The sequence below is a fragment of the Accipiter gentilis genome, unplaced genomic scaffold (assembly GCF_929443795.1).
Source record: "Accipiter gentilis unplaced genomic scaffold, bAccGen1.1, whole genome shotgun sequence".
Taxonomy (NCBI): domain Eukaryota; kingdom Metazoa; phylum Chordata; class Aves; order Accipitriformes; family Accipitridae; genus Astur; species Astur gentilis.
Genome location: NW_026060989.1, coordinates 212,026 through 237,677, shown reverse-complemented (window position 1 = coordinate 237,677; position 25,652 = coordinate 212,026). Strand labels below are relative to the sequence as shown.

Genomic DNA, 25,652 nt, shown 5'->3' with positions numbered 1-25,652 from the left:
CAGCATCGGTCCCTGCCACAAGTTACGCGGCAGATGGCCTTGCACAATCTTGCAGCCAGAGGTGCCTCACGAACAGAGCGCAATCTCTTTGATTACCAGGATACAGGCCAGGAGAGATCTTTGGCCTCCGGTTCACGGCAGTTGTCCCGACTCCCCCAGACCACACACTGTTCACACAGCGGGAGCGAGAGGCCTGTGTCCTTGGTACCCTTGGGGTGTCCTTGCTAGCGCCGAATCCTCCAAGCACGAGGAGGGGATGTACCAACCCCATCCCTGGGATCCCGTAGAGCGCAAACAGCCCCAGCGCCCCGACACCGGACGTTGGGCAGAATCCAGTCCTTTTCTGGGAGCACGTGGCGGCGGGTACCGTCTCCTCCGGGGTGTCACGCACCCAGGGAAAGGGCCGCCCCCTCCCAGGGGGATCCAGAGCTGCTGCTTTTCCCAGCAGGAGACTGAAAGACCTGACAGCACTACTGGAGCGAGGGCTGGGGGAAAGCGTGCCACTGAGCGACACCGCGTGACCTTCCTTCGCGCCCTCGAGGTCCTTTTTCCTATTTCTGCCTCGCTCTGGTCAACGCAGCGAACAGAAGCGCGGGCAACGGTCACAAACGCATTTGCCATCTGGCGCAAGGAGGCTGCGGCTGCAGCTTGGTGCCCACTCGGCTCAGGTGAATCAACTTGTTCTTCTTCCCCCACCGGAAAAATACTGTTGAAAGCCAAGAGCATTTGCACCCGCAGAGAATCTTGCAGCCCATCTGCAGAGAATTCCCCAAATATTTGGGGCCACCTCTCCCCTTTCACCTCCTAGATGCGAGTCTCCTCCCCGATTTGCAACCCCGTCCCACCGGCACAGCGGCTCACTCCGTGGGGATCGCCACGGCCACAAGCTCCCCACGCCCCTGGCCCAGAGCTGGGGGATGTCAGCCATCGGTGCCGGCTCGGCGGGTGCCCCTGGACAGTCCCCCCGGCCCTGCACGGCTCCCCCCTCACCCACACAGGTCTGCAGAGGGCTCCATGTGGCTGCCTCTTCGACCCCCGGGTCTTCCGCATCCCGTGGACAACCACTGACCTGCCTCCACCGTCCACCCCCACGCTCGGCCAAGGCGCCACTTCTCTGCCAGGTGCTGCCCTGTGGGGTGCCGGGGGCTGCGGGGCCCCCCAGGGCCAACCATGATACCTCACACCCTACAAAAACCAGAGGAGTGGGGTGGCCCCAGACTCTCTGGAGCTGCCAGTGTCCATCCCTGGCTACCAGCACAGCGAGGGGCAGCTGGCACAGATCAACATCCCCAGCATGGCCACCCCTGTGGGGGCACCCCCGGGCGGCGATGTCCACACCAGCCCCTGCGCTGCCACCAACAACGAAGCCCTTGGGGACACTGCAGGCAACCTTGCAGTGTCCGAGGAGATGGTCCTGGAAGAGGCCCTAAGGCTCTTCGGTTGCTCCCTGGATGGAGTGGGGGTCAGCCAGGATGCTCCCAGCAGGAGCTCCGTGCCCAAGGACGCTGGTGACACCAGCACAGACACCCCCGACCGCGACTTAAGCTCGCTCTCGCTGCCTGAGGAGATGCTCACCCCCGACTACTGCATCCCCGAGCTCAGCGACGCCACGCTGAGCCTCAAAATAGTCAACGGCGGCGGGATGGAGCCCCAGGAGCCGTGGCAGGATGCGGGGATGGACCTGCCACCGTCCCCACCTGCCACGGCCGGCAAGTGGAGGAAGAGGCAGGCGCAGAGCTCCTTGCCAATGGCACCCAGCAAGCGCAGGGCTCTGGCAGCCAACGTGAGGGTGTGTGTGTGGGGGGGATTAGACAGGGGTGAAAGGGATGGAGATGGGGGGAGTGGGGGGGTGGGAGAGGAGGGGTGGGGTATATGGCAGGGGGGGTGGGCGGGGGGGACTAGGGAGGGGTCAGACCAGCTTGGATGGGACCTTTTCTCTTGTCTTTTCAATGAAAAGCTGTTTCTCCAGAACCACTTGGTGCCTATGTGGGAGGGGGAGGGAGAGCAGGGGGCACCAAGAAACAGCCCCCAAGAGGTGCAAAAGCCCCACTGAGCCCCAAATCCGAGCCAGCAAGCCCCGAGGGGAACCCAGCCAACCCCAGGGCCCAGTCACCACCAGCGGGGCAGGCAACGGTGGGGCGGGACGCGGACGACTCCCCTCTCCCCTTCCCCAGGGGAAGCAGCCCTTTGGTGGGGAAGCCAGGACAGACAGGTCCCTGCAGGACTCACGGACACGGCCCCACGCAGAAAGCAGCACAGAGCCCCTGCGACAACGACAGACCTTGGGGGCCGGGGGGGACACGGGCACACACGACAACAAGGGCTGCAAGGCCTTCGTCTTGAACACCATCAGCGTCCCCTCCAGTGGGGACAGGACTCGGTGCACAGCCCTTCAAAGCCTCAAGGCCATCACGGCCTTCCTCGGGTCCCACTGACCTCAGCCCCCAAGAGCCCAGCTTTGCCTCACTGACACAGCAAAATAACCCCAAATCACCCTAAGAATGGCGAGGGAGGGAGCTGCAGGCCAGGCAGGGGCCCTCCTCCCCTTCTCTGGCTGCATGTTGGGCAGCCGCAAGACCAGGAAGGGGGGAGAAAAAATCAGAAGGAAAAAAAAAAATAAAATCACTGCACCAGCCAGAAAGTGCCTGGAAACTTCATCCCTCTTCATTGCCCATTTGCCATGCGAGCTCCACAACCTGGGAGCAACGCAGCCAATAGAACCTTCGAGAAGCAGACTCACAGCCTGCTGCAGTTGGCCCTGCTCGAGCAGCCGAGGTGGGCTGGATGATCTCTAGAGGTCTCTTTCAGCATCCATTCTGTGCTGCTGTGACTCTGTCTCTATCATGGTTTAAGCTATAAAAATGAGAGCTATAAAAATGGAACGCTGTGTTAAGAGCACAAGGCTCTGCTAGCAACGACCTTGCTGTGGCTCCTTGCTGTGCTGAGCCCAACCGCGTTTTTAAGAGTAGATTTTTAGTGTGAGCAAAAGTGTGATTATTTTATTTTGTAATTTATGTAAATAAAGTGGGTTTGGTTTGTGTTTTTTTTTAAATAAGACTCTTCCAGAGCTCAGGTCAGGCTGAACCTGAGGGAAAGGGGTAGACCCTCGCAGAGGGCAGAGCCACATCATGATAGGGGGGCCAGCAGGATCAGGGGGCCATGCAACACCCCCTGCTCACGTCCTGCCGGCTCCAGGAAGATGGTTGCACAAAGGACTCGGGGCGCAGCTCCAGGGACAGGGGTTTGGTGACCTGGCTCCAGCGCCTCTGGGGCCAGGGGCTAGGAGCTGTCGGGGGCTTCGGAGCTGTCGGGGGCTTCAGGGCTGTCAGGGGCTTCGGGACTGGGGGCTGCAGCCCTCCGCTTCAGAGGGACGATGCAGACGCTGTTCTTGGCCTCTTTGACTCTCCACCACCGGCCAAGCCTGCAGATGACAGAGATGGGGGCTACCCTCCGCCGGGTCCTTGGAGGAGCAGGGGGGGGCTGTGCCCCTGGGCAGCACCAGGGAGGGGGGACAGTACCGGTGCTGCTGTCCAAGGCCAGCCACCAGGAAGTCACCGGCTGCAGAGAACTTGAGGCTGTTAACAAAACCCACCTGGAGGGGACAGGGCAGGGTGAGGGGCTCTGGCAGCCTCCTCCTGCCGCCCAGGGAGGGGAGCCCCCGCCCAGAGATGCCCCAAGCCCAGCTCCAATCCCCCACCTCCCCATCCATACCAACGGGATGTCCCAGAGGGGCTCCAGCTTCCGAAATCCCTCACCGCACTTCCAGAGCTTCACGCTGGCGCTGTGGGAGCCTGGGGCAGAGAGAGAAGACTGCCGTGCACTCCCACCCAGGTAAGGGAGCAGGACGCCCCCCTCTCCACACCCCCACTCCAAAGCAGCTGCCACACACCTGTAGCCAGGAGGTCCCTGTTGCGCAGGGCGGCCACTGCTGAGATCCAGTATGGCTGCTGCAGGCCCTGGGCATCCTGCATGCCATGTGCCTGCCGGGCCAGTGCCAGCGGCTTCTTTTTCGTTAGCCCCCACAGGGCTAGGGACCTGCCAGGGAGGGAAGGGGCGAGGGGGCCGAGGGGGGCACCGCCTGCGCACCCCAGGCACCACCCCGGCCCTGTGCTCACCCGTCATCGGCGCCTGACACCATGTGCTCCTCACTGATGAGCTGGATACAATCGATGGAGCCCCTGTGAAGAGAAGGGGCAACTGCCATCAGTTATGAGCATGCTTTGGGATCCTATTTAGGAGACAAGGGCTCACCTGGGCATCAGCATCCCCACAGTGCCGGCAGGCTCCTAGTGATGCTTGGCACCTGCACACCGCTGCCCCAGCCTGACCCCCCTGCCTGCAGCCCCCTCTCCCGCCCCAGACCTACTGGTGCCCGTAAAACACAAGCTGCGACTCCTCCGGGATCTTCCAGAGCCGCACGGTACCGTCCCGGCCCCCTGCCGTCACACAGCACTCCCGGCTCAGGCTGTCCAGCCCCGTGATGACATCCTGGTGCCCGAACCTGGAGAAGGAGATGGCAAAGTGCTGTGGCAAGCAGGGCCCTCTGCTACCACAACTCCCCCGGGCCTGCTGGCTCTTGTGACTTCTGACATCCCCAGGCAGGAGTGGCTGCGCAGCTTGCGGTGCGGGCAGCAGGCAGAGCTGCCCTTCCTGCTGGGGACGTGGAGGGGAGGATGCTGCTGGAGTCAGAGCATTGGTGGCTTTGTAGCTCCCGAGCTCGGCCACGTCAGCCCAAAGCAGCACAGGATCCTTGGACGGTGGGAGGCAGAAAAAGGGATTCGCCCCGGCGTGGCCCCGCAGAGGGGAGGGAAGGCTTCAGTTTCAACTTTGGCTTCAGCTTTGGCGTGGCCTTCTCCTTCCCTCTGTTTCAACAGCCCAGCAGAGCAGCTGGTGCTTTGTGGCAAAGATGAAGCGCGTGGACAGGCGTTGTCCTAGACCACTGGAAAGAGTGGCTGTCCTGCCACTCTCCGGAGGCTGCCAGGTCCTCCTCCAGCTGAGGTGTCTCCTTTCCTGTTAGACCTCAGGAAGAGGAGATACCCCAGCCTGCAGAGCATCCTAGGGCTGGGGCTCCAGCGTTGTCTCTGCCTGAGCAGAGTCCTCGCTGGGGACTGAGTGTGACCTCATCCGTGCCCTCGTCATCTGTAAACTCAGCCGTGGTAGGTTAAACCTCGACTTCAGCCTTCCTCGTCCCAGGATGAGGAGTGTCTGAGTTGCCAGGGAGGAGACCAAGGGGCTGGTGTCTTTGCTTGGGCCTTGAAGGACTGTGGGGACAAAGCAGCAGAGGTGAGGTGACAGCCCCATATCCCTTCCAGGCAGGGCACATTGCACCTCACGATTCCCAGGGCCAGGAGGGAACCAGGGGGCAGATGGCTCAGCTGGAAGCTGCTGGTTAGGAATACGCCCCTCCCGAAACACCCCTCTTCCCACAGATGTGCTGGGAGCAGAGCCCCCCTTGCCCAGGCTGGGGGGGGAGCTCCATGCCAAGGTCCTTCCTCCTCCCCGCTGCCCTCACTCACTCTCTCCGATGTACTTGTGCTCGTTCTCGTGCTCATCCACATCCCGTCCAAGGAGTCCTGGGGGGACACAGCATGTCAGGGACCCACTGGCCATCAGGGACCCACCAGCCAGCCTGTCTGGCCACACAGCTCCCTGGGGAGGGCTGACCCCAGGGTGCAGCATCGGGGAGGGGATGGATGAGCCTCCTGCCAGCCCTACCTGTGCAGGCAGGAGTGGGAGAGAGTGAAGGGGTGCCCCACAGGTCCTGCACTGGGACACAGGGACCCTGGGAGAGAAAGGGACCCTGGGGCTAGGGGCTCACCGATGAACCTGACAGCCTCCAGCCGCAGGGACTCCTGCGGGCTCCGCAGGTAGGTCTGGCTCTTCCACAGGTAGTACGTGGCCCTGCTCCTCTTCCTGGCCAGCTGGAGAGAAGGGTGCAGAGTTGGCACAGAGATGGCCCCCCCGTTGGGCCATCCCTCCACCAAGGACCACCCTTCTTCTCCCCAGCAGGACATTCCCAGCTCTCCGCTCTCCGCATTGGGGTTCGGAGGGAGCAGAGGGCTCCCAGGCAATGCTAGGGTGCCATCCTGGTGGCGGGGTCCCCTTTGGGACCCCGGAGGTGAGGACAGCCTGGAGCAGAGCCTGTTCCAGGAGGGTGCATGCAGCTGTGGGGACACTGCCCTTGGTCCCCTCTGCTGGGCACGGGCAGGGCTTACCCAGGGCAGATCCCAGGGGTGTTCGGGCTATGCTTACCAAGCACTCGCAGATCCTCCATGCCTGCGCCGTCTCGGCCAGTCGCACCAGCTGCCTCCACTTCAGGAACTGGCCAGCGCTGCGGAGGGCTTCCTGGGAGGCCTGGTGAGCAGCACAGATGCTACCACCACCATGGGGGGCACAGGACCCTGTGTCCTCCCTCCTGGTGGGGCTCAGAGCCTGTCCTGGCCCATGCAGGGAAGACGCACCAGCTGAGGACTGATGCTGCCAGCAGGTTCAGCACCCCAGGGGAAGAGGAGGGCAGCCACCCTCTCTGGCTGGAAGCCTGTCGGGGCTTCAGCGTTTCAGCTTTGGTGGCCCCAGGCTGCTGCGGAGCCGTAGTCCAGTCTCTGGGGCTGCAGGGACCCATGCCAGGGGCTGTGTGGAGGGAGCTGGGTGGGAAAGGGACCCACCTGCCCATCCACCAGGCAGCAGGAGGAAAAAGGCAGCAGTGGGCAGGGAGGGGGGCTCTGCCTGTTCCTAGGGACTCAACAAGCTAGACCTCACAGTGCAGTGTCAGCATTGCCCTCCCCAAAGGACCAGTCAGGTTGGGAATCCCACCTTGGCCACACTCTCGTCCTGGTCATGCAGGTGAAAGAGCAGCGGCAGCAGGCTGTCCCACACCACCTTCTTCATCTTCTTCTTTTCAGCACCCACCACGAGCCCCATTGCAATTTGGAAGAGATGGATGGAGAGCTCCCGCACTGTGTCCAGCTCCTGGGGGAAGAGGGGAGGAGGACCTCAGCCACAAGCCCATGGCAAGCAAGGGGCTGACATGGAGACAGACATCCCCAAAATGGCTGCAGGCAGCCCTGCTGCAAAAGGCAGCGAGCTGCGGCATGCAGATGGTCTGCCCAGGGAGACTGGGGTCTCCGGGGCTGAGGGCCAGAGAGGGAGGCCCTGCAGAAGGCTGGAGGATGCTGCCAGAGCAGGGTGTGCATTGGTGGGGCTCAGCACGCCTGCTGCCATCCTGCCACCACTGTCCCCCGCTGCGGCAGGGAGGCCGAGCCGGAGTGAGTCCTTGGTGGGGGGTTTGTGACACAGCACGGAGCCACCAAGGGCAGCAATGGGGTCTGGGGACTGCAGGGCAAAGCATCCCCCTGCAGAGCACAGGGGCTGCAGTGGGAGGCGTGAATGGAGGTGCCCAGGAAGGGGGACATGGGGCTCTCCCCCAGCCTTACATTGTTGAAAAGCAGCAGGAGCTTTCCAGCCAGTGCCAGGGCAGTGAGGCTGAGTCTCTTCCCCTCCAGCAGCCAGAGCATGTTGCCAAGCACGGGCAGGGCCGCGGCGCTGACATCACTGTCATCATCCAGCAGCTGGTCCATAACGTACGGCAGCAGGATAAGGGCTTTCCTTTCCTGTGTGAGACATGCCACCTCCTTTTTGTAAAGGAGCCACCGATCACAGGGGTGAAAACCCTCTCCACGAACACCGGCCTCCCCACTGGGTTCTCTGCAGGCAGTGCAGGTTACGAGGGCAAGGTCCCGGCAGACAGGGCTCACCAGCATGCCCATGGGAAGAGCAGGGCACAGAGGGGGAGGACAGACAGCACTGGCTCCTTGCCAGCCCTTCGGCTGCCCCCTTCTCCACCAGACCCCCCTGGATAGGCTGGTGGGTGACTGGCGCTGCCTGGAAAGCTGCCCAAGCTGCCAGCAGCCCCTGCCATGGCTGCTGTGTTTCACCCTGGGGCTCAACACCTCACGGCCAGGCCCTGCAGACCCCACGCTCAGGCCGGTTGCTCTGCTGCCAGCATCCCTGCTGGGACGTGCTGGCAGTGGGAGCCCGTTCCCGTCAGCACTGCTGCTTCTCTCCTTGGCATGGCACAGCCATGGGGCAGAGGGCCGGGGAGGCAGGAGAGCTGGCAGCAGCCAGCACAGCCCACAATGCCCAGGAAAGCCTGAGCTGCCACGTTACCCACTGTTCCACCCTGGGCTGCTGTCCCGGCTGCCCCCTACTCACTGTGTCAGGCCTCTCGGTGAGCCTGAGGATGGCCCTGAGCACCAGGCTGGGCATCCCCAGGCACTGGCTCTGCAGATAAATGGGGAAGATTTCCAGGGCACGGACCAGCTCTTCACTGATGTTGGTAAAGTCCAGCATCTGAAACACAGGCAGTGGGAGCTGGTGAGGTGTGGTGCTGGCTCCAACCATCAGCTCAGGACAAGGACGCAGGGCAAGACCAAGCCCAGACGGAGAGAGGCAGCAGGGATTGCAGAGAGTCCCCGTGCCCCACACCACAGCACATTGCTTGCTCATCTGCTCCTCCATGGTACCAACCAGAGCCCACCCACTGCCCCAGCTTTCCCCACAGTGGTGGGCATGGGAGAACCGAGCATTGGGGGGAGCTTGGAGTGGTGCCATCAGGCTCACCTCAATGAAGAAGACCATAGCGACCATCTGCCAGGTGGGGTCCTCTGTCCGGAGGAGCTCTACCAGATGGCAGAAGATGGCGGAGCGCAGGCGCCTTGGCATCTTCATCATCTCCCTGACGGGGAAGGAGGCACTGTCAGGCCTGAGCCAGGCAGGCACAGCTTTTGGGGGTTTGCACCAGCCTGGACATCGCCAGTCTGTACCACTTTCTCCAAGTAATGGGGACCCCACTGCCATCAGCCCCAAGGGAGGGGGTGGCATGGGGTACCCTGTCCCCAAGGAGCAGGGAGAAGGGGCTCTCACCTGGCGATAATGCGCACTCCCATGAGGTGGGTCTGGGAGCTGAACAGGGTGTCCCAGTCACCCTGCGCCTCGATGGCCAGTACCTGGCTCTCAAAGCCCATGCTGCAGAGCAGCACTTTCAGGGACTGCACCGCAGACCTGCACAAGGAGAAATGCTTAGCTCCCACCCTGGCTTGGCTCCGGGTGGTTGGCAGGGATGAGAGGAAAGGGATGGAGCACCTGATGGGAGTGAGCTGATCCTGTCGGTGCTCCGTCCAGAAGATGTGCACTTCCTGCAGCGTCAGCTCCGTGGTGAATGACGCTTGGAAAAGCAGCGCCAGGAAAAGCTGGGGGAAAATTGCCTCCACCTGCCACAGGCAGACAGGCTGCAGGAGGATCTCGCTTATCGCCCTGGTTGCCTGCAGAAGACACCCGGACGCTGAGATGTCCCCTCATCCCTGGGGAGGTAAAGCCTTGGGGCGGGCAGGGAAGGGGAGCAGGGGCCCCGGACAGCTGAGATCAGCCCCGGAGGTCAGCAAGGCTTCGTCCAGCAACTCACAGCCAGGGAGAGGATGCGCGGGTTGTCCTTGGTGGAGGTGGAGGTCTTGCGCAGTGACTGGTTCACCAGCAAGCTGAGCAGCTCCCTCAGCACCTTGTCCGCAGCCCGGAGGTCAGACATCATCGCCCTCCACATGGCCCTGGCGACACTGCAGGGACACGGGGCTCTGTCAGCAGGGACACCCCAGAGGATGGCCGGGCTGAAATCCCTCGGGAGGGTCTTGGGGCCCCTCTCCTAGTGTGAGAGGAGCCCCCAAAGGCTGGTGGTCCCCTTACCGGGTGCACGTCGGGGAGCACTGCAGCAGGCTGGCCACCAACTCCCTGGGGTGTTTGCGCACAAGCACCACCAGGGCCCTGTCCAGGCTTTTGCGGGCTACCACCGCCCTGACGGAGGGCCGGCTTCTGTAGATGGCCCACACAACGTTCAGCACCTGGAGGGGAGACACGGGCGGGAGTGGGGATGTCAGCATGGTGAGCGCGGCCATTTCCCCAGCTCCTACTGGGAGCTGCTTCCGTTCCTAGTGCGGTATGCCAGCTCGAGACGGCATCAGTGCTAGCCAGGCACAGAGCCAGGGGAGGAACAGTCCCCCAGTGGGCTGGAGCATCAGCTGTGCCACCCATGGGCTATTCACCTGCCCCGGCTGGAAGGCACGGTCCGCCACAAGGACATCCACCATGTGGGCAGCCAGCCTGATGCTGTAGGCGCTTGGGTGTCTCAAGCTCTTGATAGCCATGAGGATGATGTCTGCCTGGTCGGAGGACTGGAGGTATTTTGTGAACATCTGCAGGATGAAGGAGAGGAGGGGAGATTTGTTGCCTCACCCAGAGCATCACCCAGAGCATCTTGACTGTGCAGTGAGAGCGGGGCACGGAGCCAGGCTGCGCTGGGGAGGAGACTGATGGTGGGCATCAGGGTCCCGCAGGGGACTGAAGCTCCCTGAGGGCCTTTGCCTAGGGAACAGCGTGAGCCCCTGTCATCCCCACGCATCGGGTGTCCCTTCACTCACACTGAGCCAAAGGCACTTCTTACCAAGAAGATTTTGCGGGTGTGGCTGATTTTCAAAAGCTGCCAGGGCTTCATTGCTTGCCAGTCCTCCTGGAGCTGCAGCTGCTCTGTGCCATGCAGCCAGGGCCACCTGCCTGGGGGGGAGCAAAAACGGGGTGCTTAGAGAGAGGGTGCAGAAGTGGAAGTGCAGTCTGAGAGCATTGGGCAGAAAAGTTGCTGGCAAAGAAAAAGGGCACCAGACAGGTCCAGGGAGCAGATACCCAGGGAGGGTCCAGGGCTATTGTGAGCGGGGGCAAGGCAAAATGACTTTTCAGACTGCAGGCAGGCAGGCAGGTTGGATAAGGCTTTCTCTCGTCAAGGAGAGTGGCCCCTGACTGCCCATGCCTGGGGGATCCAGCCCGACACAGCTTGTCTTACTTCTCTGCTGCAGGACAAACGTGTGCAGGTGATAGAGAGCTTCTGCAGCCTCAGGACGCATCCCCTTGTCCTTGCAGGTGCAACAGAGGGTGAGGTGCCCCACCAGCTTCCCCAGCATTACAAACTGATGTGTCTTGGAGCACTGATGCCTGCGGACTGTGGCTTGGGCAAAGCAGGGGCAGACCTGGGGGAAGAGAGGCAGTGTGAGCACAACGGGAGCCCCAGCTGCTCCCAGAGCAGCTAGGCAGCAGCCAAGAGCAGGGCAGGGCTGCCGGACCCAGGTTCCTGCCTGTGCCCGGGGCAGCCCTGCCCTGCCCTGCCCTGCCCTGGGAGAGAGCATCGACAGGACAGGGGCAGGGCAAAGACCCCTGCTCCCGACCTGCTGGCTGGGTGCCCAGCTTCCCTGGGAGGTGCCGGGGCTCAGGGGCACAGGGACAGGGCACTGGGGCTGCCCAGACCAGGAGCTCGGTACCTGCGGCAGGGAGTAGGTGGTGATGAAGTTCACCAGCCTGGCGATCCGTGCCATGGCCCTCTCCTGCACCTCTGCCAGCTGGGAATCGGTGAAGGGCAGCAGCAGCTGGGAGGAGAAAAGCTGCTGGTGTGCCAGGGAGGTGGCATGGCACAGCATGGCACAGCCAGGCTTGCTCTGGGGCAGTGCCTGGGATGGGGCATGTGTCCTTCTCGCCCCTCACAGCAACCTGCTGCGGGCAGGCAGGTCACTGCATCCCGCTTCTGCTGCTGCCTCTGCTGCCTTCCATTCACTCCCCACCAAAAAACATCCCTCTGCCTCCCACCCAAGGACTCCAAGGCTTTGGGGTGACCACCTCACTGGGGACCTGTGGTGGGGGCTCTGGGATATGGCCCATGGTGAAGCTGGAGGGGGAAAGCCCCAGGGCTGGGCTCCCCTTGCCAGACAGGCAGGTCCATCTGGGAGGCAGTGTTGGGGAGGACGGGCAGCGGGCAAGGCTGCAGAGGTGGCGTGGGCTGGGGCAGGAGAAGGGGCTCTGGCGGGAGCCAGGAGGCAGGGGGGTGGGGGGGGGGCATGGCTGGTAAGGAGAGACATTCCCTGCCCCCCTCCTTGCACCAGGTGCTGGGGGTGGGCACCGCTCAAGCCAGGGGTCACTGCCCATGGGGACCCTGTGCCAAGGTCAGACCTCCAAGATGTTCTGCAGCTCCACGATGCCAAGGGTGCCGGCACTGCGTACCAGCACCTGCAGCATGCTGTCCATCGTGGCCAGGGTCTGTGAGGGGGACAGAGTCTTGGGGGCAGCCCTGGAAGCCTGGCAGGGGACGGCCATGGCCCTGCGGTGCCCAGGAAGGGGCCTCGCAGCCAGGGAACTCCCCATGGTTCACCCCCTGGCACACCTTGGAGTAGAGTGAAGCATCAGGGCCCTGAGTGTCCTCCTGAGGAGGCAGGTGGAAGATGTTGCAGAAGCAGGCATACAGGAGGCTGTTCTTCTTCTCCTGCAGAAGCAGCCCCGCTCTGCTGTGGGGACAGAGGAGGAGGCAGACCCTGGGCTTAGAGACCTGAGCTGAGCCCCATGCCATGGGGGACCCCTCAACCCTCCATCACACTGGCACTTGCCTTTGCGGGGAAAACCCTGTGGCACCCCCTGCCCTGTTCTCTGCCTCCCTCTCAGACCCAGGACTGGGGATGCCCCCCACCTGGGACCGGTGCCATCGGGGCCACCAAGCTGGGGGCTGGGGCAGGTACCTCATGGAGATGATGGCCAGCATGGCTTGCTGCTGCACCATAATGCCCTGGGGGCCAGCAGGCTCCTCTTGCAGCAGCACCTGGGGAGCACAGCAGCGTGGGACAGCTCAGGATGGGGCAGTTTCCTTCACCCAGCAAGAGCCTGTGGGGCTGGCAGAGCCCAGGTGCCCCCATCCTGGCACCCCCTCCCCACCCAGCACCCAGTGGTCCCAAGCCCCATGGCTGGAAGGGCTGTGGCCATCACAGAGCCACAGGCTGGCCAAGGGACCTGCAAACATCCAGCCAGGCCGCCCAGGTGGCTTTGGAGCATCTCCAAGGATGGAGACCTGGAGCAGTGCTCATCCGCAACCCCCCTGCCTGGCCAAGCTCTCATCTGCCCCCGGGGCTGTGTCGCTGCCTGCTGCCCCTGCCCCTGCCCCTGCCTCAGCCTGACTGGCCGTCCCCTCACCTCGATGGTCTCCACCACCTCCGGCTGGCAGAAGTAAAGCATGTCCCACGCAGCGGAGTCCACGCTGGTGGTGCTGCAGACGGTGCAGATGGAGGCCAGAAACCTCAGCTTCTGGGCCTCTTGCTGCCAGCCAGGGAGGAGACAGACAGACAGACAGTGTCAGGGGGGAGAGACAGCCAGGTGGGGGGCCCAGCACAGCCCCCAGCACCTTCTGAGCACGGGACAGGGGCCGAAAGACAGGCTGGGAGACACGGGCACAGCCTCATAGAAGTGGCCACGGATACCTTTGGTCTGCTCCTGAGGAAGGCTCGAATGATGTCCAGGGTATTGTCTTCCTCCCTGGGCAAAGCCAAGGCAGAGCAGCACAGATCTGGCCAAGAGAGAGCAGGAAGGGCTGGGGGGCAAGCAGCAGGGAAAACCCGAGCCCTCTGCCCAGCTCCCAGGGATGCCACAAGCCCTTGCTCAAGGCTGGGACACCGGTGTCCCCTGTGTGCCCCAGGAGAGAGGGTGTGATGCTGGAGGGCAGCACAGGGAGGGGGCCCTGCTGTGGTCTGGTAAGGGATGCGCTGGCACCAGGGCACAGGGAGAGTCCCTGTCCCAGAACGCCAGAACAGAGCTCCCTTCCCGGCCACTGCGCTGTGGGAGCTCTGATGCCAGCCTGGCTGGGGGATGTGAGCCTGGCCCAGGACAAGGCAGGGCAGGCTGGGGAGCCCCCTGCTCCACAGCACCCGCACACTCACCTGCCCGCAGCAGCTGGACCTCGGACATCTCATGGGGCTTTGGCCTGGATCTGGGAGCCGGGGCAGCTCCAGCCTTCTCCACCCAGGCCTGCCTAACGTGGCCAGGGGGTCTCTCCGCCATCCTGCAGGAGGGAGGGAGGAAAGGGGTGAGGAGGACCCCCTGCCACCCCAGGGGTGGTGGGGGCAGAGGTGGCTGTGCTCAGGGGCTCCTCGCTCCCATCCTGTCCCAACACTGTCCTCCCAGACACTGCGGGAGCAGGGCTGGCTGCCACAGGGTGTCGCAAAGTACCCCAATGTCACTCCCCTAAGCCCCCTGATCCCCCCTCCCCAGAAGCCCTCTGGCTGCCCCGGAGCACATGGACCCCTCCTCGCCCTGGGGGGACGGGACTGGCTCCCTCTTCCTCCTCCTCCCACTATGGGGCTGGGGTTTGTCTGTATGGGGGCATCCCCCTTGTCGCAGACACCCCTCTGTCCTCTGTCCCTTCCCTCCCAGGGCCTGGTGCCACCCCCACCTATGGCCAGGCCGAGCCGGGGAGCAGCCCCCAGCCCCTCAGGCACGCCGAGGCTCTTCCCTCGTCCTCAGGAGTCGCAGGACAAGGCCCGCCGGGCTCCCCTCGCTCGAAGGCAGGTGGGCACACCGGGACACCAGAGGCCTTCCTGTGCGCTCAGCCACAGCGATCTGCGACCGTTGGGGTCTGCTGGCTTGCCCTGGTTACGGCTGCCGCGGCAGGCGGCAGGGTTCCATCGGCCGTTCGCTGGCACGAGGGAGGGGGGGAGTCCCCCCTCCCCCCCTCCCCGGGGCCTACGCCCCCGCTGGGCTCAGCCCGGGCCTGCTGGGTCGTCTGAGCGGGCGCGGGGGCCCGGGCCGGGGTGCTGGGGGACGCGCTACGCCCGGGGTGGTGGGGCCGGGAGCGAGGTGGCGTGGGCACAGAGGGGTCGGTGCGTGGGGACGGGCGGGAGGTGAGGCGAGAGGCCGGTGGGCAGCGGGAGGCTGTGGGTCGGGCCGTTGCGGCGAGCTCGGCCCAGCAGCGGGGAGCAAGGCGGACGGCAGCGGCGGCGGGGCCGGCAGGTGGGTACGGGCGGGAAGGGGACGGGAACGGGGGAGCGGGGGAAGAAGGAAGGAAGGGGGAAAGGGGAGGGGGAGAGGGGTCTGGTGATGGGTCAGGGATGGGGTCGATGAGGGGGTCAGGGATGGGGTCAGGGATGGGTCAGGGATGGTCAGTGAGGGGCTGGGGGCCACTTGTCTGGGAGGTCCAGCCGTGGGGTGGGCGCAGTGATCAGCTGGGTGGTGCCGTTCAGGTTTGTGCAGCCTGTGCGGGTGTAGCGTGGTTTGGAGTGATGGGGGGGTGCAGGCAGGGTGGGCTGCGCTGTGCAGGGGTGCAGTCTGTTTTGGGTGCTGGGGGAGGTGCCCTGGACAGACGTGTCATTCATGCTGGGGAAGCAGAACCAGGCGCTGGTGAGCCGGTGCAGCGGTTCCTCCTGCGCAACATTCTTAGGAAAACTCTCCTTTTTCTTTCCTTTTCCTTGCTCCTTCGCTTCCAGATCTCCGTGGTCGCAGTTTGTGCTGCCTCACCTCCAGCACAGCGTGCAGAATGAAACGACGGTCACAGAATTCGTCCTCCTGGGGTTCTGCAGCACCCCAGCCCTGCAGCGCTGCCTCTTTGGCCTTTTCTCTGCCCTCTGCTCTGCCACTCTGATGGGAAACGCACTTGTCTTTCTGCTTATCTGCCTGGACTACTGCCTCCCCATGTACTTCTTCCTCTGCCACCTCTCCATCGCGGACATCTGCTACGCCTCCAGCAATGTCCCCCGTATGCTAAGGAGCCTCCTTGGACAAGGCAGAACCCCCTCCTTTGCTGGGTGTGGGGCACAGAGCCATCTTTATTTAATCTTTGCACTTACGGCGTGCGTGCTGCTGGCCATCATGTCTCACGTTCGCTATGTGGCAATCTGCCGTCCCCTGTGCTATGCCCTCATCGTGATCTGGAGGCTGCGCCTCACCCTTGCCACGGTTTTGTGGGCTTTGGTGTTTGTATTTGGTACACTGCAAGCCTCTCTGGCTTTACACCTGCCTTTCTGTGGCCCCTGCGAGGTTGTCCACTTCTCCTGTGAAATTCTTGCTGTCTCAAAGCTGGCCTGCCCTGCCGCTCCTGCCAATAAAGTCCTGATCTTTGCTGTTTGTGTGTGCTTCTTCCTCTTCCCTTTAGCCCTAATCCCGATTTGCTCCCTGGACAGCCTGGCCACCGATCTGCGCATCCGCTCTGTGCCAGGATGGCACGAAACCACCTCCACCTGTGGCTCCCACCCGACCGTGGTGGGTGTCTTTTATGGAAACGCCATCTTCGTGTACGCGGGGCCCGGGAGCGGTAACTCCTCTGGGAGGGAGAAAGTTCTTTCCCTTTTCTACAGTCTCGTCAGCCCCAGTTTGAACCCCGTCATTGACAGTCGGAGGAACAAGCAGGTGAAGGAAGCCTTGCTGAAGCTTCAGAGAAGGAAGAGGGTCTTTCATTCCGTCTAGCTGGCGCTCTAGGCTTTCACCTGTCTCCTGTCTTTCTGCTCTTTCTTCTTGAGCTCTTGCAGTATTTCTCACGGAATGTTAAGTGGTTAAAAGTGTCCTCGTTTCAGCTTGGATAGAGTTAACTGTCTTCCTAGTAGCTGGTACAGTGCTATGTTTTGAGTTCAGTATGCAAAGAACCTTGATAACACTGATGTTTGCAGTTGTTGCCGAGGAGTGTTTAGACTAAAGTCAAGGATTTTTCAGCTTCTCATGCCCAGCCAGCGAGAAAGCTGGAGTTGGCACAGAACACAGCCAGGGCACCTGACCCAAACTGGCCAACAGGGTATTCCATACCATGCGACATCCCATCTAGTATAGGAACTGGGGAGTGGGGGGGGAATCGCTGCTCGGGGACTAGCTGGGTGTCGATTGGTGGGTGGTGAGCGATTGCACTGCGCATCATTTGTACATTCCGATCCTTTTATTATTGCTGTTGTCATTTTATTAGTATTATCATTATTAGTTTCTTCCTTTCTGTTCTATTAAACCGTGCTTATCTCAACCCACGAGTTTTACTTCTTTTTCCGGATTTTCTCCCCCATCCCACTGGGTGGGGGGGGAGTGAGTGAGCAGCTGGGTGGTGCTTAGTTGCTGGCTGGGGTTAAACCACGACAGAGACAGAGTCACAGCAGCACAGAATGGATGCTGAAAGAGACCTCTAGAGATCATCCAGCCCACCTCGGCTGCTCGAGCAGGGCCAGCTGCAGCAGGCTGTGAGTCTGCTTCTCGAAGGTTCTATTGGCTGCGTTGCTCCCAGGTTGTGGAGCTCGCATGGCAAATGGGCAATGAAGAGGGATGAAGTTTTCAGGCACTTTCTGGCCGGTGCAGTGATTTTTATTTTTTTTTTCCCTTCTGATTTTTTCTCCCCCCTTCCTGGTCTTGCGGCTGCCCAAGGCACAGCCAGACAAGCGGAGGAGGGTCCCTGCCTGGCCTGCAGCTCCCTCCCTCGCCATTCTTGGGGTGATTTGGGGTTATGTTGCTGTGTCAGTGAGGCAAAGCTGGGCTCTTGGGGGCTGAGGTCAGTGGGACCCGAGGAAGGCCGTGATGGTCTTGAGGCTTTGAAGGGCTGTGCACCGAGCCCTGTCCCCGCTGGAGGGGACCCTGGTGGTGTTCAAGACGAAGGCCTTGCAGCCCTTGTTGTCGTGTGTGCCCGTGTCCGCCCCGGCCCCCAAGGTCTGTTGTTGTCGCAGGGGCTCTGTGCTGCTTTCTGCGTGGGGCCGTGTCCGTGAGTCCTGCAGGGACCTGTCTGTCCTGGCTTCCCCACCAAAGGGCTGCTTCCCCTGGGGAAGGGGAGAGGGGAGTTGTTCCCGTTCCCACCCCCCCACCATCGCCTGCCCAGCTGGTGGAGACTGGGCCCTGGGGGTGGCTGGGTTCCCCTCGTGGCTTGCTGGCTCAGATTTGGGGCTCAGTGGGGCTTTTGCACCTCTTGGGGGCTGTTTCTTGGGGTCCCCTGTGCTCCCTCCCCGTCCCACACAGGCACCGAGCAGTTCTGGAGAAGGAGCTTTTAATTAAAAAGACAAGAGAAAAGGTCCCATCCAAGCTGGTCTAACCCCTCCCTAGCCACCCCCGCCCACCCCCCCTGCCATATACCCCACCCCTCCTCTCCCACCCCCCCCACTGCCCCCATCTCCATCCCTCTCACCCCTGTCTAATCCCCCCCCCACACACACACCCTCACGTTGGCTGCCAGAGCCCTGCGCTTGCTGGGTGCCATTGGCAAGGAGCTCTGCGCCTGCCTCTTCCTCCGCTTGCCTGCCGTGGCAGGTGGGGACGGTGGCAGGTCCATCCCCGCACCCTGCCACGGCTCCTGGGGCTCCATCCCGCTGCCGTTGACTATTTTGAGGCTCAGCATGGCGTCGCTGAGCTCGGGGATGCAGTAGTCGGGGGTGAGCATCTCCTCAGGCAGTGAGAGCGAGCTGAAGTCGTGGTCGGGGGTGTCTGTGCTGGTGCCAGCAGCATCCTCAGGCACGGAACCTCTGCTGGGAGCATCCTGGCTGACCCCCACTCTATCCAGGGCGCAACCGAAGAGCCTTAGGGCCTCTTCCAGGAGCATCTCCTCGGACACTGCAAGGTCGCCAGCAGTGTCCCCAAGGGCTTCGTTGTTGGCGGCAGCGCAGGGGCTGGTGTGGACATCGCTGCCCAGGGGTGCCCCCACAGGGGTGGCCGTGCTGGCGATGTTTACCTGTGCCAGCTGCCCCTTGATGTGCTGGTAGCCAGGGATGGACACTGGCAGCTCCAGAGGGTCTGGGGCCACCCCACTCCTCTGGTTTTTGTAGGGTGTGAGGTATCGTGGTTGGCCCTGGGGGGCCCCGCAGCCCGCGGGACCCCACAGGGCAGCACCCGGCAGAGAAGCGGCGCCTTGGCCAAGCGTGGCGGTGGCCGGTGGAGGCAGGTCGGTGGTTGTCCACTGGATGCGGAAGACCCGGGGGTCGAAGAGGCAGCCACATGGAGCCCTCTGCAGACATGTGTGGGTGAGGGGGAGCTGTGCTGGGCCGGGGGAACTGTCCAGGGGCACCCGCCGAGCCGGCCCCGATGGCCGACATCCCCCAGCTCTGGGCCAGGGGCGTGGGGAGCTTGTGGCCGGGGTGATCCCCACGGGGTGAGCCGCTGTGCCGGTGGGACAGGGTTGCAAATCGGGGAGGAGACTGGCATCTAGGAGGTGAAAGGGGAGAGGTGGCCCCAAATATTTGGGGAATTCTCTGCAGATGGGCTTTACTGGGCACGCGCCGCCCGGGCGAGGGCAAGGATGCTCACCGGGGCTTGCTGAACCCCCATGCGAAAAGTGCCGGGGGAACGGGTGTGATGGGGATGGCGAAGGGGCCAGAGCAGACTGGGGTGCCATACCTGCTGGTGGTGCCTGGGGAGCCTGGGCTGCAGGGAAGGGCTGCTCCCGTGCGGGCAGGCGGCATAGGTTGGCTGAGCCTGAGAGAATGAGACAGGAGCGATGGCCGGCGGTCACCTCTGCTCTTGTCCTCCAAGAGCATCCCTGGGCTGCAGGGGTTGGGGTCGGTCCCTACCTCAAGGGTAGAAGGTTTTGGGGAGCACGAATGGCTGGAAAAGCTGGGGCGCTGGGGGGCCCCAGGGCCCAGGCAGTGGGAGCTGCGTTGGTGGCCGTGCCATGGTCCCTTCTGGCTGTTAGCTGCCAAGGACTCTTTGGCGTCTCCCCGGAAGGAATGCGGGGGCTCCCTGTGTTCCGCCCCACCCCCAAGAGCCTCCCCAGCTCCTCCTGGGGAGGGAAAGAGTTAAGGGAGGCTGGGGTGGCCCCGGGGCCTACAGGCGGCTCTCGGGGTCTGCGGGTGCAAATGCTCTTGGCTTTCAACAGTATTTTTCCGGTGGGGGAAGAAGAACAAGTTGATTCAGCCGAGCCGAGTGGGCACCAAGCTGCAGCCACAGCCTCCTTGCGCCAGATGGCAAATGCGTTTGTGACCGTTGCCCGCGCTTCTGTTTGCTGCGTTGACCGGAGCGAGGCAGAAATAGGAAAAAGGACCTCGAGGGCACGAAGGAAGGTCACGCGGTGTCGCTCGGTGGCACGCTTTCCCCCAGCCCTCGCTCCAGTAGTGCTGTCAGGTCTTTCAGTCTCCTGCTGGGAAAAGCAGCAGCTCTGGATCCCCCTGGGAGGGGGTGGCCCTTTCCCTGGGTGCGTGACACCCCGGAGGAGACAGTACCCGCTGCCGCGTGCTCCCAGAAAAGGACTGGATTCTGCCCAACGTCCGGTGTCAGGGCGCTGGGGCTGTTTGCGCTCTACGGGATGCCAGGGATGGGGTTAGTACATCCCCTCCTCGTGCTTGGAGGATTCGGCGCTAGCAAGGACACCCCAAGGGTACCAAGGACACAGGCCTCTCGCTCCCGCTGTGTGAACAGTGTGTGGCCTGGGGGAGTCGGGACAACTGCCGTGAACCGGAGGCCAAAGATCTCTCCTGGCCTGTATCCTGGTAATCAAAGAGATTGCGCTCTGTTCGTGAGGCACCTCTGGCTGCAAGATTGTGCAAGGCCATGTGCTGCGTGACTTGTGGCAGGGACCGATGCTGGGGGCATGAAGGCAAGTGCGCTTCTAAAAGCATAAAACTCCATTTCATTTCAGAGCGCAGCTGAGCCACCCCGCTCCTCAAGACTCTGCCATCTGCACCGCTGTGGCTGGGACCGGGCAGTGCTGCACATCCCAAAGGCCACCAAGTCACACCCGTGTCCCTGCTTTTCCGGGAGCTTCTGCGATGCGAGCGATGTTCTGGGGGCTGATCTCTTGGACTGCAGCTACCCCGTCCCTGACCGGCAGCTGGCCAGGAGGGTTGTGTCCAGGGTGGAATTCCACCTCTCTGACAAGAACCTGGCCAAGGATGCTTTCCTCCTGAAACATGTCCAGAAGAACAAGATGGGCTTCGTCAGCATCAAACTGCTGACGTCCTTGAAGAAGGTAGGCAGCGCGTTGCGTTGGCCAGCCGAGGTGGGAAGTGGCCTCCATGTGGAAGACGCCTGGATGTCTGGGTGTCTGGGTGTGCTCTGGCTGTCTGCCATGGCCAAAACACTGCTGTGTTATCAACAGCTTTCTAGCTACCAGTACAGAGCACAGCACTACGAGGGCTGCTGTCAGGTAAAGGAACTCCAACTCATCCAGATCCAATACAGAAGGAAAGTGGAGAAACAACAGAGGGAGCAGCCCAGGGACACAGAGCCCCAGGTCTCATCTGGCCGCTCCTGTGACCATACGGTGTATGCAAAATCAAATACCTGAAGTGCTCCCTTAGATGCAGTTTACAGCCAGGGGACAAGAAGGTGGCAGTTCTGCATTTTGCAGCTCCCAGGCTGGTGGCAGAGCCAAAGCAAAAAAAACAAACCCAAAACCAAACCAACCAAGAGAGGTAAAACTGGAGCGCAGGGAGCAAATGCTTTTCTTTCACCTTAGGCCAACTGCTTGGACGCTCTCTATGCTGCCCTGCCACAGAGGGCATCCCTCTCGTACCAGTAAGAGACATAAGAGTGAATTAAAGCCAGGACCCCAAACCAGACCAAAAACCCGGTTGTGATCAAGAAGAAAGTGGAGAATGCATCAAATATAACAGAAAATTATTTTGGACATTCCCAGTTTACATTTGAAAAAAAGAGAAAAAAAAAGAGGAGGAATTAGGTATTAAAAGAAGAGCACTGAATGATAAAGCCATAGCAGTCCCTCTACCACTACAAACCCACACCCCCCCACACACGTACGCACACAGACTTAACACCACCAAACTCCCCTTGACTGTGACGTTCACCTCAGCTTGCTGGTCTAGAGATACTGAATGCCTGAAGCACACCAAGGATAACTGAAAACATCTGCATGGCTTTAATGGGAATCCTCCAACTGAAACAAAGCACTTTCTCCCTCTGTCTGCGTTGGCACATCCCCGAGTCACGCTCTCACTCCTCTCCTTCAAAGTCAAGATTCCTAAACGGGAAAAGTGGGAGTGGGGAAAGGCGAAGGGAAGAGAAAAAGAGGGAGAGCATCATCAGTGGAAGACCTGCCAGCTGCTGCTCATTCAGCCCTGTTTGGGGGACCACCCCAGCAGAGAGGAGTTGGTTTGCATGCCACGGTCCTCACTGCCTGTTCCCAGGGACAGGCCGTTTGCTCAGCCTTGCCGGCCAAAGCGTGGGAAAAGCGTAGGTGTGCGCCGTCGCTTGCTGAGGAGCACGGTCACGATCACATGCAATCCTTTACCTTTTTCCTCCCTGGATTCAAAGGGTTTCTGTCTTCAAAGTGAGAGCCTTCCATATGGTCGTTTGTGACATTTCATCCAGGATAACAATCTCAGAAGGATCAGTCCTGCAATAAATATTTTACATAGCAATCCGTGATTATGGGAACTGATGCCACCAAGGGCATTAGCATCAGCAAGAGGAACAGCGGAGCCCCGAGAATCAAAGCTCTGCATAACCGTGGGAGGTTTTGCTGGATGAGGAGTTTTGGGAGGCAAGCCGGGGAGCTGCAGAGCAACAGCTCTGTGCAAAGGCTCTTGCTGGGGCTTAGCCCCGGTCCGGGTTCCTAAGCCACTGCTGGTACAGATCACGCCTGCAACTCCTCATGTGTTAAGTATGAGGATCTCCAGCTACCGTAAAAGCACTGATGAGGCAAGGTTTGGGGGTCAAACGCGAGTGCTGCAGCCACTCTGCTTGCGGTCAGAGCCTTGCAATCACTTCCTGCAGCCCTGCCCCCGAATTCGATTTTCCCACCAAGCTGCCTGCTGGTTTCTGTGGGATGCCCCACAAAGAGGCAAGTGGAGAAAATTCTGCCAAACACCATCAAGCTAATCTTGCCGGGGGTCCTGGCGCTTGGTGGGGCTTTACCCGTCACTGCTTTGCTTTGGGATATCCACGTCACTGGTCTTCCCCACGTTCAGCTGAACTGAACTTGCAGCAGCAGCAGCTTCCATGGCCCTCCTGGACTCCTGATGTAAAAAAGGGACAAATCACGTTCTCTGTCTTTGATCAAAGTGGAGATAAGCTGAATGCCCAGCACAAACTTAGCAGTCTGCCCTCCGCTTCTGCCCCTTGGCAGCTATAGGTATTAGTGCAGCAGGGGAGAAACCGTTCACTCCAAAGATTTCGGGGCAGGGGGACTGTGTGTTCAAAACACGATTATGAGCAAGTCTTGCCAGCAGCAGCAGCCGCAGCAGCATCTAATAATAATCATCATAATGATAATGACCTTTGTGAAAAACGACTCGTTTTAAAAATTACACCTGTATTCAAGCGTTCAGCTCACTGCTACTTGAGGAAACAAAGGTTACAAAAGTTACAGGCTATTGGGATCTATTTCGATTGAGTGCTGATCTTCCCCCAACATTTCCAGACAAGCTGTAAGAGAAACAGGCAATCTCACAGACACACGGAGATGTCCAGCCCCGAGGACACAGCAAGCCTTACCTCTTCTTCTTCTCCAGCTTCATTTCTGGCATCGTCCAACTTCTTCTTCCTTTCTGGCATAAGGTCATCCAGAAAGCTGAGCTCTCGCTTTGAGAAGCAGAAATCCATCGCTTTCCAGACAAATACGAGAGCCAAAACCTTCATGAATAAGAGGGAAGATGCGGTGAGCTCAGAGACGATGCCACCTCTCACTCCAACGCTGCAAACACCCCGCTGCCGAGCGGTGGCAGCTCTTACCATCATGGGAAAGATGATGGCGGCACGGGACACCTTGATGGTCCAGAGCAGGACGAGGCAGGTCAGCTGGATCGCCGTGAAGAAATGCACCTTTCACAAGGGCACGTGCCGCAGGTAGATGAAATCCGGCTGGTGTTTCGCTGGCATCCAAAACAGCTTCAAGCGATCAAAGAACTGCGAAATAAAAGGGAAAGGTTGCCACCTTGGGACTGCGGCAAGTTTCTGGCCCTCTCGAGACGTGGAGGCACTTTGCAGCATCTCGCTTGCCGTCAGAAATACTGGATCCCACCGCATTCCTCCTGGGAGCAGCACCCATTTTCCCTTCGCTCCATCTAGCAACCGGCTTGCCCCTGAGAGCTGCCCACCAAACGGCAACTATTCCATGCCATTCCATTATTAGCATTTCTCGGCCCACTGAATCCCCCCGCGAGGATTTCCACCAGTGGTAGAAACTGCCTTCCCTTTGCACCAAATTCCCCCGCTTTTCACGTAACCAAACACTGACCTGCCCTAAACCCTGCAACAGAGAGCGCTGAACTTGCCTGGTCCTCCCAGCCCTCTATACCTCCTGTGCCTCCACCAATCTCTTTCTTACACAAAAGAGTTTCATTGCTTGCTCTGCGAGAAGTTTTTCCCATGCCACTGCTTTTTTCCCTGCTGCTACAGAGACAAAATACCAGGGAGCCGACATGCTGCACGCTGTAAAAGAGTCCGTACCTGAATTCTTCTGAGCGACGACACACCCATGTAGAGAAAGACGCCATAAAGCACAGGCATTGGTATAAACTGGGGGGGGGGGGGGGGGGGGAGAAAAAAAAAAGAAAGAATGCAATCGTTTATTTTTCTGTATTGCATTTTCAGTATTACCACCCTCTTCCACAGGCACTGCCTAAAATTGCTTGAAGCTTTCCAGCTTCCATTCAGGCTTAGAGATGGGTCAGATATTAACCATTGTTTTGCCATTTTGTGCGCACGAGTGAGCTAAGGCTCTGCTTTAGGCTGAACTTGGGAGTTATCTCTCCTCAGAATAATCCTATTTTCCAGAAAGGTTGGAGGAAAATAGGCGATTTCACCCGTGCTACCCTATGCCGCATTCTCTGGCGGTAGAAGAAACACTTCTGCCTATTCTTGGGGCAACAGGCAAAGGCCACAGGCCTCCTTTTAGCCTAGAGACGAGATTACTTTGTGGGAGGAACGTGCAAGGAAGCCCACAGGGATGACCTCAGTGTGTTTAGCTCCTGGGAACGGCTGCTCCGCGGCATTTGGGGAGCAAATTGCAGCCACTAAAGGGCTGCCTGTTTGAAACAGAGCAGATGTGCTTGTCTGAATATGCTCAACTGTAACCCATAAACATGGGTGGGCCTGAAAGACACCCAAAAATTCAAGCAGTTGCGTTGCTTGCTCGCCTCGAGCACACCAAACGGGGGCCTGAAGGGCTGCAAAACCTAACCGAGGCTGGTTCCCACCGTTGGTCAAGCCCCAAGGGTTGGGACCACCTCCTCCTCCTCCGCTCCACAACTAACTACTCAGGCCTGCAGAGAGGGGACTGTTTTTCTGTAACCTCCAACAAGCTCACGGTTGTTGGGTGGTTTGCATTTTCCTCTCACCTTTAACACGGAAGTGAAGAAGACAGAGCAGCCCATGAGCACAAAGATCAGCAAGCCAGTGACTCTCTGCTCTCGTATCCCCAGCAACTTGGGTTGTTCTCCTGGAGCTGAGCAGTCAGACTCTACTTTGAGGCTATTCACGTGGGTGATGGACAGGACGGTCGCAGCCACAAACCAGGGCAGCCCCATCACAGAGCACACCCCGAGCATCACGGCCACCACAAAAAGGTCCAGGTGGTACCCGCATCCTTTCTGCAGGCAGGAAAACAAGAAACAGAGCATCCCATAGCACAAGAGCAAGGATAACGTCGCAAGTCAGACTCAAACCCTGCTCGAGCACAAGTCAACTTCTTCAGAATTCAAAACAAGAAATGGAAACAAGCAAGGGTGTATGCAGGCTTTGCACAAGCACCTGGCATGAAAATCTGGCAGGAGTTCAGACACAATGGATATGCAGAGCTTGTGCATTAAATACTTCTCCAAAAAACAACAAGCCACAACCCAAAAGCACCAAACCATTTTTTCCACTCACAAAGAAAACTGTACCACTTGCAAGGAAGGTGTGACTCT

At 60.4% G+C, this 25,652-nt stretch overlaps 2 protein-coding genes across 49 annotated transcripts in view; one reads left to right on the top strand and one right to left on the bottom strand.

Annotated features, from left to right (window-relative positions):
• LOC126037256 (uncharacterized protein DKFZp434B061-like) overlaps positions 1–25,652 on the top strand; it is a 306,771-nt gene that overhangs the window by 70,293 nt on the left and 210,826 nt on the right. The gene's annotated exons all lie outside the window — the stretch shown is intronic.
• LOC126037255 (electroneutral sodium bicarbonate exchanger 1-like) overlaps positions 20,620–25,652 on the bottom strand; it is a 126,871-nt gene continuing 121,838 nt past the window's right edge. For 11 of the 22 annotated variants that reach the window (XR_007505567.1, XR_007505571.1, XR_007505569.1 and 8 more), the window contains 4 exons: positions 25,083–25,334; positions 24,193–24,261; positions 23,476–23,649; positions 23,356–23,376 (listed from right to left, as the gene is read on the bottom strand). Coding sequence is in view for 9 of the 22 variants with exons in the window: in XM_049797543.1 (XP_049653500.1) it covers positions 22,051–22,138; positions 22,660–22,760 (189 nt within the window). In the remaining 13 variants the exon portion in view is untranslated. Of the gene's footprint in view, positions 21,764–22,033; positions 22,139–22,659; positions 22,761–23,355; positions 23,377–23,475; positions 23,650–24,192; positions 24,262–25,082; positions 25,335–25,652 lie in introns of those variants that run through there. The other 11 variants (XM_049797543.1, XM_049797540.1, XM_049797548.1 and 8 more) reach the window with 3 other exon arrangements.